We start from the raw sequence: 13416 nt of genomic DNA, 5'->3' as shown, positions 1-13416 counted from the left end.
CAAACCTGTAATGTCTGTTCCAAATATTATGTTTGCTTCATTGTTGGTCCTCTTATGGTACACACTTTTACAGAGACCTAAAATTGATAGAATTGTCACCTCGCAGGAAGTAATAATAGAGGTAAAAAGGCTGCGGTATCTGAAAGTAACGAGTCGTTACTTTAACAATTTTACGACAAGACAGAGAATGAAAAGTAAGAGTCTCTTTATTCGTTCTTACTTAAGAATAGTAGAGAGGGCGACCTCCGCGTGGCTGTCAGCCGTCAAACAATCGAAATTTAACCGTCCTGCCGTCAAAGACTATGGTTTGTCGCCGATAACTGTCGAAGATAACCTAGCCTGCAGTACAGGCGGATTAGCGGGTTCTAGCGCGATACACGAGCGTGCGCGCGAAGCGTGAGAACGAGCGCCTGTTCCGCAGGCTAAAGATAACTTACCGTTAAGACCCTCATGGTACTGGGTAAAAACAAGAGAAGATCAACGTAAGTACCTTGATCTTCTCTTGGTAGGAAGCAAACCCTGGCCAAGAGACAAAGAAATCATTGGATATCGATGATGAGATATGAACAGAGCTTCGCTAGATCACATCTTCTAGTCATGCTAAGCTATTGAGTAACTGTGAAAGATCATCTGCCTCATTATGCCAGATATTGTTCTATTTCCACAGCATTGCCAAATTATCATTCAGAGGAAAACAGAGAAATGATCCAACGGAAGCGGAGAGACTCGGTAACGTCTACACAGGAACAAAGGTCAGTTCAAACAATTCATGACAAACAAAAACGTCTCGCTCAAAGGATCAAATGCTACAAGCGCATGTAGATATAGTAATGCGCGAGAAAATTTGACGAAGAATTTATAAGCTCGTTATCGCTTTTGCCACCCAGAAGTATTTCGGTCTTTGAAATCCAATGTTACACCCAAAGAACCCAAAATTTCAACAACTACTTAGTTCCAAAAGCTTTTTAAATACTGTCGGTCAGTTTAGCATGATGCCTTCTCCTGTTCTCTCCTCAGAATCGTATCTTTGTCAAAACAAGTTTTCATCTGCACGTTCATTTTCAAGCATTTTCTTATACAAAACTTTTTGCACGAGGACGCGATTTAAATATTAGACAAAAGGCAACTCAGAAATGACCTATTGATCCCTGGCTGATCGCAATAGTCGTTGAAAAGTGAGGTACACAGGCTCAAGTAGACAGGCTCTCGTCAATTCTGTTTTCGCAAAACCCCCTAGTTTTCAACGGGGATCGTCTTTAGATACATTTAAGGCAATGGGTAGTAGTATCAGCCTGCTAGCTCATTCCCAGTTGAATTGCTTCTCATCGTTGACGTTCAAACACGGATGGTTACCATCTTGGATGTAAATAGTTGCGCGGGACGCGCCCTGGGCCATGGGAAGGATATTCCAAGCTGTGGTGAACGATGTTTCAATGTAAAAGAAACTGATCTTCTACTTTTTGTCCACCTGACTCTTTCAGGAGCTAACTGGATACAGCGAAAATAACGACCAATATTTTGAGGCAGCCGAGACTGCAGACTCTCTGAGAAGATTTGAAACTCACTATAATGCCAAGTAAGTATAGCAGTTCTCCTTGAATTGCCTTTTGTAAACGGGCTTAACAGCAGAAAGAACTACTGCAAGTTTCCTGGCCTTACGGCACGGGACTGTTAGTCTCTCAAGTATAGAACACTCTTTTTAAGACTGATTTTCCTTGTTACGGCTAGTTGGAGGTCTTTTTCAGGATATTAACAAGGTAATTTCCACTCCGGCGTTGTACAGTCGAACCAGACAACAATGTTCGTCAATGCCAGTGTCACGGCAATAAGTCTGCATACGAACCAAGTGGCCCATCAGGCCGAAGCTTATCTTGGTTTCTGTAGCATGAAGGGACTATAGGAGTATTTTTATTTCCCCCCCCCCCCCCCTCCCCCGCTGAGTGGATCCATCGCAGGGTTACCCCCAGCATTAAGTTCGCCGGTACCCATTTCTAGACCTAGGTGGAGACAGGCACTGTAAGAGTAAAGTGTCTTGCCCAAGAACACAGCACAATGTCCCCGGCCAGGGCTGGGACCCAGACCACTCGATCCGGAGACGAACGCACTAACCATGAGGCCACCGCGCCTCCCATGCCACTGCAACGCCACTGGATATTTCCAGACGAAACTTATTTTCACGCCTTCTTTTCAGGCATTATGACATGAATCCACGTGGTGAAGAACGCATGGGTCGAACTAACGGCAACGTGATGATCCAGTTACCGAATGGCTTCACAAAAGGAACTAGCGTTCACACACTAGGACCTGATATCAACACCACAGCTGAGCTCCGCTGGCAGAAGCCCTATGTAGCCAGGTACAGTCAAATTTTACTATATTTACCGCCCAATTCCCCTGCATGTCACTGTCTCTAATTGAAACGCCTGACCACGAAAACAGAGTGTTCGTACATGGGCAGTTTTGGTTAAAAAATTGTCAAAAGCTTCTGGACTTAAAATATGTACCGAAATATGTACTGACCCCGACAGAGGGCGTTCTGGGTTTTCCTAAAACTTCTTCCGTCATGGTGCGTAAAGAAGTGAGAGGGGAGGGCTGAAAGCTTATCAGACCTTGATGATAGCCCCCACTTTGGTATCATCTTCGAGGTTTTGTTCCACTTTTTCCTTCGTTCGCCTTCAACGCTTGTCACGTTGTGTATAATGTAATTAGTGCAGTACAATATTCAGGGAGTAATCGGGAGAGTAATTTCAAAATCGAACGGGTGCACCGCGTGAGGCTGAATAGAAATTACAAACACGATTTCTCCCTGAATTGTACGACACTAGATCTCTTTACTAATTAATCGTAACAAATTTCAAGATTAAAAAAGTCTTTGAGAACTTCTTTTGAGCGAGAAGGTCAGTGATGTTTTCCACAAGTTGTAAAAACTGCAGGGAACATTAAGAAGGAAGCCATTAAAGCGTGCGTAATTGACGCACAAATGGCGAAGGTGTGCAATTACAGGTATCCAACTGGATACCTGTAATTGGACTCACACGTGATCGCGCGCCGAATACATGACAAATATACGCGCAGAGAAGCAATCACGATAATTGTGTTATAAATACGATTAAAGGTTACGACATTAATCTATAATGATTAATCGTTACCGGCGTTCTTTTAAGCATATTTCATACATCTTTCATTAGTTTGCCAAGTGCAAATTCAAATGATATACTTCCATTTTCTTCGTATAGGAGCATAAAAGCAAGAGATCCCTACTACGATGACCACACGCATGACGCCAAGCTGCACACCGCTGTCCCAATAACTGCTTAACAAGTCGGTGAATCATACTTGGCATCGAGTCAGAATCAAGTTCAGCCATATCACTGCTTGGTCCTGTCTTCTTTTTCTTTCATTTTTGTAATTACCTTATATTATTATCGGTGTACCAGTAATCTTCAAAACTCAGTAAGTCGCAAAGAAAAATTCGGAGCAATTTGAACCTAAACCGAGCACGTTTTGATCAGTGCAGCCTGACATGATTTGAGAAAATTTGTTTTTAAGTGAGTGTTTAGAGCATAATTATGTTTAACGCCGTGCAAATACAAATACTTCGTTTATTCGGTCAAATTGCTGTTGTCGTTTTTTTACTCTTCTGTACTCTTAATGTGTAGTCTTGTTCAAGTGAGTTAAGCGATCATTCTGTAGATGCTGAAACGTTTCTCTTGAAATTGAAGTCTAGTAAAAGCAAATAATAAAAAAAGCCATACCCTCAGCTTACTTTTATGAAAGCATGAGCTGTTAAGTACAAGTCTGTTAAATACAATAATAAGTCAAAAGATACCGATGCATGACTGGCAAAGGAAGCATAAAAAATTACCTGTTTTTTCCTTGACTTGATCTTGATTGACGTTACCGACTTACCTAATGACTGAGAAAATTACTTCATCGTGACTGGCTGAGAGCAAGCCAATTTATCGTTAACTGTTTAATTTGCACTGCAGTCAAAGTAACGCTGGTGCGTTCATAATTTTCTCAGTCACATTTAAGCTATAGAGCACCTTTTCCGTGTTTACATAGCTTCATCTGAACACGAGGAGGGTTGAGAGAATTCGAGACAGTTATACAAACCCGAGACGTAGTCGCGGGTTTACATAACTTTCGAGAATTCTCCCAGCCCCCACTCCAGTGTTTAGACGAGGCTATGTAAACACGGAAAAAGTGCTCTGTTGTTTTTATAAAATAATTCTCAAAAGTACGCGCGAATCTAAAACGTCACAACCGTGTTTACATATTCTCATCTAAACACACCTATCGACTAATGAGAGTGCGCGTAGTAGCTCAGTTATTTCAAAAAATAAATGAGTAATCTTACGAACGCTCGATGTTGGAAGTTATTTCAAATTGCACCCTCCTGAAGTCTTGTGCAATTTGAGAGAACTTAAAAAAAGACACTCGTAGTGTTAATCCATAGCTGAGGATGATTGCACTCGCATTCCCACGATATTCCTACGATAGCTTTTACTAATTTTGATATTGATTATGTGTTTTGCACAAATGAGACCTTTTAATGTTAGTTAGCGTGCTCTAGGTGGACCAAATACTGTATGTCTATATGTGGCTAATTGTTCGTCACTACTTATATTGTTTTTCAAGTCAAATCCTCTCTTTTCCCCAAGGCAGAACACAACCAGAGGCAGCAAGGCAGCTATTTGCACCAAGATACCAGCCATAATAAATGACCACGTGTAGCAATCAAACACATCTGCCAGGAATCCTGAAATTAGACAACAAGCAGTTTGTGATTGAGGCCTTAAAAGGGCATAGTTAATAGAGGGAAATGATTAGGAAGGCCGGTAAACATCAAACAAACAAACAAACAGGCCAAGATTTGTTTTGGAAGGTCCTTGATCCTGCATGAAATGCATAATCGAAATGCTTCTATTGGCTGGTTGTATGAACACACATGACCGCCTTTTGTATTTTGCCAGGTTTTGTGCAGGGTCCACCCCCAAAATAGCCAACAAACACATACAACAAAATACCTATAATTAGAGTTGTTCGGGATACGAGATATTTGGGTGAAAAATTTAAATGGGATGCACGTTATTTGGGAGAAAATTGATAGGATTTGGGATATTTGGAACAGATATTTTGGGATATCGAGTAGGACAAATTGTTAATTTTTGCAACCGCAATAAACGGGATACAGGACATTAAGGCGAAATATATAGATCCACACTAATATCGTCTTTTGATCGGTTGAGAGAGATATCTCCGAGTTTGGATTTATGGCAAAAATTTGACTTGCCAGTTGAGGGGATGGTGCGGAAAGCACTGAGAGGGAGATGGTTGACGTGGATTCAAGGCGGAATACTGATCAAACCCCAAAAGTACCGATTAGGTGTCACAAGAGTCGTTAATAGGAATTAATCTGGGATGTTAAATGTGAACTTCAAATTAGGGCGTGTTCAAACCAACAGAAAATTTCTCCTGAAAACAATTTGAGCTGCGGGCAAATAATCTTTACAGATGATTACTGATCGGAAGTGTGTGGCTAAACAGGTCTTAAAAACTTGCGTCGATATGATTAATTGGCCAGTTTAAATCGCAGACTGCAGACGGTGGTAAAATGCAGACTGCAGACTGGAAACTTTTTAACTAAATCGTCTCACCATATCCATATTATCCAGAGCTAACCGGCAACGGGCCAAAAGAGGTATTCAGGATGTATGACCGAAGCACAGACTACACTCGGATTCGCCTGAATAACGCCTAGGTTAGCCTGTTTACGGCTAGCCCTTGATACTGGAAAGAATACGATATTCATACTTAAGAACTATGGAAAAAGGTTTGTCACTGACTCTTGATATTTTTCAACAGAAGTTTCGGCTAATGCTTAAGCCTTCATCAGTGATATCACTGATGAAGGCTTAAGCATTAGACGAAACGTCTGTTGAAAAATGTCAAGAGTCAGTGGCAAACCTTTTTCCACAGAACTTATGACATCTCATGACTACACTTTTTCCATTTTTATACACTTAAGAAGTCTGCATTTTCCCTTTACTCCGCATCCCCCCCCCCCCTTCCCCCGCCCCCCGGTCTGTAGTCTGCAGTCGGAAGTCTGAGTTTTACACCGTTTGCGCCATCAAATATATATGAAATAAAATAGCCCAGGCCTGCTCACCTGCCAGTGGAGGCCCGGCTGCAACTCCTACCGACAGCAAAGTGTTTCCCAGCCCCAACGCGGCCGCTCTGCGCCTCTCGTCCACTGTGAACATGAGAAGTGAGTTCATTGTCGTGACAAAGATCCCATCACCCAAGCCATAAATCACGGCGAAGATTGCCATTCCCTTGTGGCTTTGTATAACTGGGAGCACTACAGTGGCAAATCCGACAAGCAGAGCTCCAAACTGGTAAATAAAAATAGTATTTACCCACTGAACGTCACACAATCTTCCAGCTGCAACGCGAGCCACGCAGGATGATAAACCAAGAAAAATGAAAAGTCGAGATGCCGAGTCAGCAGAAATGCCCAGTTCAAGACAATATTTTACCTGAAATGAAAACAATAAGTTTTTTTAAACGATAGAATCTAAACTTGGAAATATTTTGATCAAAATGCCAAGTTTTTGTGTGTTAGCCCCCAGCCCTAGTCCCACACAGTGCAGCGGTCTAATATATCAGGGCATGTTTTCGCGCCAAATGGAGACTATTGTTTATCTACACCATGCTCTACAAATATGCTAAGCGTACGTGTGATTTACTTTTATTTTAGTCTAATTTTCTAAATTTTGGGGGCGTTTTTAATAAAACAATTGTTCCACTCGCGCTTGTTAAATAAGGTCAGGGTATTAAGAAAACAGCGTTTGTAAATTGTCCGGAGTACTCCTTCCAGTGTTTATAATTACCGTCATTGATCCACTTACCAAATGCATTTGCGGAATGAAATGGCCAAAGTTCATCAACACAAGACTGACCATTGCTATCGTGTAAGTTGGAACCTTGAACACGGAAATGTCCAAAAGTGTCCTTAATTTTCGTTTCCTACCCGAAAATGTCTTTTCTTTCATGTCTTTCTTGTAATGATACTCAGAGAAGTTTCTTTTTGTTTCTCTATTGTTGTTTTCTTCGTCTTTACGAATTGCCGTATTTTCCAAATCTTCCACGTGGCCTAAATTTACTATACCAATATCCATCGTCGATAGTCCTTCGACGGAAAGGGTTTTTAAGTCGTCTGGTTTTTCCGCGCAGTTCTGTTTGGTGTTTTTGGAAGGGTCTTGGATAGGATCACCGAAAATGGCGCCACATACACACGCCATTACAAAGAATGGTACACTAATCATCTTGTAAGTTCCTCTCCAGCCGAACACATCAATCAAGAGCTGTAATAAGGGACCCATAACGAGGACTCCAATGCTACCCCCGACTGAAACGATCCCAACTGCGAGAGACTGCCACCTACGAAAGTTCTTAGCTGTTATGAGAAAGTAGGACGAAAACAAGAGGGCAGAACCCAGACCATACAGGCAACTGTAGGTAACAAACATCCACAGAAGGCTGGAGGAGTAAGAAGTTAACAGCAAGCTCAGTGCACATATCAGACACCCAGCGATAGAGGTGAAGCGACATCCAATCGTTTCGCAGAGGGCTGATCCGAGAGGGCCGAGGAAAAATGTTAGACCCAACGATAGAGAACCGACCCAAACTGTAATTCCAAAACAAAAGTACTAGTTAGCACACGAGTGAAAAAGTCTGTCAAACTAGGGCATTTCATGCGAAGTTCATATACTGGCAAGCAGGGGCTTAATTTTTCGGTGTGTTTGGATCATCTATGGGGGAACGCAAAGACATTTAGCTACAGCGCCGGAAAAGGGGAGGTTATGACAAGAAATGAACAAAGTAATGAGGTAAGACGAAATCTGCGCCAAACCACCCGGCTTTACCATAATCTCTGCAAAATGCAGCGACTAGGAATATTGGCACTTCTCTAGGATGGAATTTACCTCTTTCAGCTGTTGTACAACAACAACAGAAACAAGCTTTGTTTGAATGCTTGTTGAATTTGTTTAGGTTGTCCGAGAACACTAACTTAGCGATGCCGATCAGCTCTTCAACCAGGACCGTCCAGACCACGAGCGTACTGAGAATCACGACTTTCAGGTTCCGACATATTTCCACTTAAAGTTCAGGTCTGACCGGTCCAGGCTCAAGAGCTGGCGGAAGCGATTGGCAAGCTACTGACCCATGGACCTTAATAATCAAATCGAATGAAAATGCATTTTTTATTCAGGTAGCTAGCAGATTGATTAGCAGTGGAAGCGCAAATTTCAGATCCCTGGGGCGGATACAGGATTTTAGAGAAGGGGATTCGAGATACGGACCGCCGAAGGCTATCCCCTGTAGGGGGTCCGGGCGCATGCTTCCCCGGAAAATTTTTAAAATTGAGTTCCTTGGAAATGGATTTCCGGCATTCTGAGGCAAATTCAGCGTGTTATAATGAATCATTTTTTTCAAATATAGGGGGTTCGACCGAGCCTCCCGAACCCACCCACCCCCTCCCCAGCCCCCAATCCCCAACCAGATCCGCCCAGGCCCCGGATCCAACAATTACCTAGCCTTACCAGTCCTCGCTCGGCCTTCTCTGAACTTGCCCATTAGTTCAGGAAGCAGCACGCCAAAGCTAACGCTAAAACCAAGATCCAACAACTGGCATACAGAAGCACAGATACTGACGAACCACGAACACAAGCTGTCCGGGGGGTGCTGTAGTCGTTTGCATTTCATCATCTTCTCTAAATTACAAACGCAATGAATTAGCCAGAATTTCGCTAACATTAATACTGTAGAATTCCCAATGTAACTCCCCACTCCCCCCTCCGACCTTCTAAAAAAACGGCTAAATTTTTTACCTTCCTATTGAACCCTGGAAGAAACGGTCCCAGCAAAAGTAATGTCGCTCCCGAAAATAACGGCCCTTTGAAGATTATACCTGCTCGACTCACACAATAACATATTATATTTAATGTAACGTTTCACACAGTTCTTTAGATTAATGTAAAATGCGACCATTTCTTTTGCCCTTCAGTACCAACATCTGTTAACTTCATGTTGGACATGTTACGCGCCCCCTAGACCTGAAACGACTATGAATTACCATATATACAAACGTTTTTAACCATATTGTAAATAATCATTTTAATTAAAATTTTATCTACTTACATTTTAACTAGTTTGTATTTTCTCTTGTTTTCTTGTTCATTAATTAATTAATTAATTAATTAATTAATGTATAAGCTCTTGTTCTTCGGCCATTTCAGCTGCCGTCACAAACATGACAAAACAACACATGTTGTAAAAACCTTGATTTGAGAACTTAACATTTCGTTTGCTTCTACATACATCATCAGAAGTATAATATATAAGTATTTAAACAAGAAGATTAGTGCCTAATAACGGAAACCGGTACCTAATAAGGAAAGATATGACAATAGATATAAATGAAAATAAACAGACTTAAAATCTGCTGGAAAAAAAAAACATATAAATGGCTAGTAGAGAAGAAGCTTCTCACTGTCAACAGTTTTCTAAAGTTCTGAGAAATCGAGTTTTTTACAACATGCCTTGTTTTGCTATGTTTGTGACCGCAGTTTGTTTTTTTATTTTTCATTAATGTATATTTTTGTCATTATGAGAGTAGTCTTTCTACGAAGTCAGGCTTTTTAGCTAAGCGGAGTTGGCGCTATAGAAAAAAGAATTACCTATTATCACTACGTATCTATCCGAAAGTAACGGGGGCCGTTACTTTCGGAATTCTTTTATGGTAGTATACAAGTACTAAATAAAAGGACCTAAGTTATGTATATCTGAAATATCTCCAAACAAGCGAATCAAACTAACCGAAAAAGACTCAACACTAAAAAAAAAATCAGACATTGAGGATAAGCCTGGCTATCGATAGACAATGTTGCTGAGCAAAACTGCAAGTGCTTCTATCTAAATTCTTTTAGCATAAATCTACTAGCGTTCTATCACGAATTCCGTTCTCTGATTGGCTACGTTACTCGCTATCTATTCTGTGATAGATAGTGAATAGCGTAGCAGTGTGCCCTCGTTAACAAAATGATGGCCGCTTCCGGGCGTTTTCGAATTGTCTGTGCAGAGGATTTAGATAAAGTTTTGAACGACTAGTACATTTATACTAAAACAATTAGATTATTCGCTCTTGATTTCTATGCGTGATACTGATTTAACGAGGGCAAAACTATCACGCGATAGAAATCTCGAGCTCATAATCTAATTGTTTATTATATAATGAGTCAAATTATTCTCGCATTTTGATTGGGTATTACTATATGATCTATTTGAGGACAGGCGCGAGCATGGCGTCATTAATAATCTTTATATTTCTTTAGTACATAAAACAAGTCGATCCCATGTTGCAATGCGTCTGTTCAGTGAAAGATCACAGAAGTCGTCAAAATATTGTAAGACCATCAGTGATACACTCGGCAATCGCCTTGTACGCCAATGTTTTGTTCCTACCACATGTTGACGTCATCTGTGATCTGTTACCGAACAGACGCACACCACTACAGGGAATCTATTTGTTAATTAGATAGTACGGAGTAGCCTCGCAGTGTGCGGTTGTTAACAACATGGTGGCCGCTTCTCTGCGTTTTCGCCGTGTGTGAATGTGTGAAGAGGATTTAGATAAAGTTTTGAACGATTTATACTCAAACAATTAGATTATTCCCTCTCCATTTCTATGCGATAGAGCTGACGAGGCAGAAGTCTCGAGCTCATAGTCTAATTGTTAAATATACGAATTAACATACTCGATCGAACCTAACTTATTCTAATTTTGTTTCCCACATTGCAGTAAATTACAAGCCAGACGACGATCGAATAGTATCCCATGATGCATCTCGTTTAGGCTTATATTATCACGACGTACGTGACATCATTTATTCTACGCTCTCGCGATCTTTCACACTTGTCTGGATTCCGTGGCTTCTGCTTTTAAGAGTACCGAGTTAGTTTATATTCACTGCGTTTCAAAGGAGAATTTTGCCGTTAAAGTGAAGGGTTTTACTTGTGTTTCGTTGGTCTGTCGAGAAATACATATAAGCCATGTGGAAAGCGTGAACGAACGAAGAAGAGCTCTCGTCCCTGTGGTTGTTCTGAATTCGCCTACGGACGAATTATTCGCTGGGGTGAGAAGCCCTGTGCTGATACGAATAAGTTACAACAGGTACATTCTCCGAAGAGAAGTTAAGGGATTTTCTGATTTTTCTTTTGCAATCTCTTGTCCGCTTTTTAGCAGGCTTGTTCCGTGTTGACCGTTTGCTACATGACATCTCTTCGAAGATGACTGCTCCATTGATCTATTGAAATTTACGAAGTTAAACACTCCGTTATTAAGGCTAGTTATCACTGCTGAGCATTTTGCAGTTTCGGAAAGAATAATAACCAAAACACCTTCGAAAATAATCATTTTAACTCTAAAAGATGACCAAGCTAGGGAAAAAAGCGCCAAACGAAGTGAGACTTGAAGCAGACATTCACATACGCAACACTGGTATGTTACGAAATTTCAGTCCACTTCGATCGCTTAAAAGGTCATAAAAATGTGGGTACTTCTCGGTACTTCTTTGCCAAAAATCATTATTAATGTCTATGTTTTTTGGTGTGATGCCCAAAAATCGAAGACATCAACATACTGTGCAAAGAAAAGCGAATATTCATGACCTTGTTACGTCAATGACCACTTTTTGATGCGAATAGTCACATAACACAATCAAAGACAAGAACATTACAATAAGGCTGTGCTCTTAAACACTTACAAATCATTATAATCATGTCAAAGATTTAAATAATGCACTTTTCTCACGTTTTACTAAAATAAAAACAAGAAATAGACCGCCGAGAAAACCACGTTATTTCACGCTGAAATCCATAATAACTTCGATGTTGCGTCACGTACGTAGAAAATTGCATCATGGGATACTATTCGATCGTCGTCTGATTACAAGCCATAATAGACTAGAATATATATGGCATGGCATTGTGACATATTTGTAATCTAAAAAGTGTGTTCGTTAGGTGAGTACTGCACTCCACACCTGGGGGGGGGGGGTACTCCCTTATATGGGCTATAAAGGTATGTGTGAAAGGGTATGGTTCTTCAGCCGTTTTGGTCATCAATAGGGTATCGATTTTGGCCATTTTGGTCAGAAATAGGGTATGTTTTTTGCACTCTGGTCTTAAATTAAGTATGTTTTTTAGAAGATGCTACTTTTTCATCATCATCGATAAGACCATCGACAAAAGCCCTTCCTAAATTATGTTTAGGGCAACTGCGCAGGCCGCAGCAGTCATAAATAGGGTATCGAATTTTTGGTCAGGTCATAAATAGGGTAGGGAAAAGCGCAGATTTTGGTCATAAATAGGGTAAGGGTTTTGGGAAGCAGGCCGCACACCCCCACCCAATTTTTCTGGGAGTACCCTCCCCCCCCCCCCCCGAGACCCCGCATTCATGCTAACCCAAGCTTTGTGATTTAGTAACTGATGTCTTCATGACAGTTACTGCATAGCTACTGTTTGACCTGTTTATTTACCGAAGTGAAACAACTACATTAGATGAATAAACAGTATTGTAAAATACGTATTAGTTTCTGCTAGCTTTGTTACAAGATTGATCTACTGATGTTTCAATTGGGGGTGGAATTTGAAAACCGACATCAATAAGACAGTGGTAGTTAATTGGGTTCCCCCGATTTTGTTTGCATCTTTTTTTTTTCGAACTTAATTTACATTTTCAAACATTCTCGGTCATTTTTTTTTTACCGTTCGTTCAACAGACACACATTGTGCAGTTTACCTGTTGTACAGAGAGTATCCCTAGTACGGTGTACAGAAAGATGTAAGTCTTAGTCCGTTTAATTGGTTGATTTTCCGTTTTTAGAAAGTTTTAAGCGTTACTTGTTCGCTGATCAGACTGTAAGAGAAGTCACCTAGAGATAAGCGGTCACGGATCACAGCTTTTATGGATGGTGTTTCAGTAGAGATTAGAAATTTACTCAAATCCCATGCAAGCCATTGTGCGTGACTCAGTGTTCAGTAAGAATGGAACTGATTTCCCTTAATTAACAACTTCACACCTTCAATGCAAAGAAACACGTCCTTCCCCTTAAGCAAGCCTTAGTATCCAGCTTTACCTCTACTACGTTGTTCCATAGTTCCATAGTTATGTGAACATGTTATTATATCAAACAACAGACGACCACTCATTCTGTTACCTGCCTTACCGTTCTCGTTAAGTGAATAACACGTCGAAACACGCGCCAAACTTGTCTAAATTCTCTTTTCTGAACCCAGCTGAGGAATGGCAGAAGGATAGCGAGTACAGGGAAAGGGGGACACGAAAAC

General features: G+C 40.9%; 2 protein-coding genes across 3 annotated transcripts in view; one reads left to right on the top strand and one right to left on the bottom strand.

Moving 5' to 3' along the window:
- The window catches only part of LOC110065510 (stabilizer of axonemal microtubules 4-like), a 10746-nt gene extending 6866 nt beyond the window's left edge, over positions 1-3880 (top strand). Inside the window, exons 10-13 of one of the 2 annotated variants that reach the window (XM_089274515.1) lie at positions 668-752; positions 1482-1576; positions 2192-2356; positions 3237-3880. In XM_089274515.1, the coding sequence (XP_089130641.1) occupies positions 668-752; positions 1482-1576; positions 2192-2356; positions 3237-3318 (427 nt within the window). In that variant the 3' untranslated portion in view covers positions 3319-3880. The remainder of the gene's footprint in view (positions 1-667; positions 753-1481; positions 1577-2191; positions 2357-3236) is intronic. The other variant, XM_020772664.2, reaches the window with a different exon arrangement.
- On the bottom strand, positions 3753-13416 carry LOC110065506 (monocarboxylate transporter 13-like). The gene is made up of 5 exons (XM_020772660.2): positions 13296-13416; positions 8610-8780; positions 6915-7693; positions 6173-6542; positions 3753-4762 (listed from the first exon to the last, which is right to left on the bottom strand). The coding sequence occupies exons 2-5, from the start codon at positions 8773-8775 to the stop codon at positions 4563-4565; spliced, it is 1515 nt and encodes a 504-aa protein (XP_020628319.2). The 5' UTR covers positions 8776-8780; positions 13296-13416; the 3' UTR covers positions 3753-4562.

This window comes from Orbicella faveolata, unplaced genomic scaffold (assembly GCF_042242905.1).
Source record: "Orbicella faveolata isolate gen_17 unplaced genomic scaffold, um_ofav_v1 contig_1, whole genome shotgun sequence".
Taxonomy (NCBI): Eukaryota; Metazoa; Cnidaria; class Anthozoa; order Scleractinia; family Merulinidae; genus Orbicella; species Orbicella faveolata.
The sequence above is the reverse complement of the archived record's forward strand: the minus strand, read 5'-3'. Positions and strand labels throughout refer to the sequence as shown.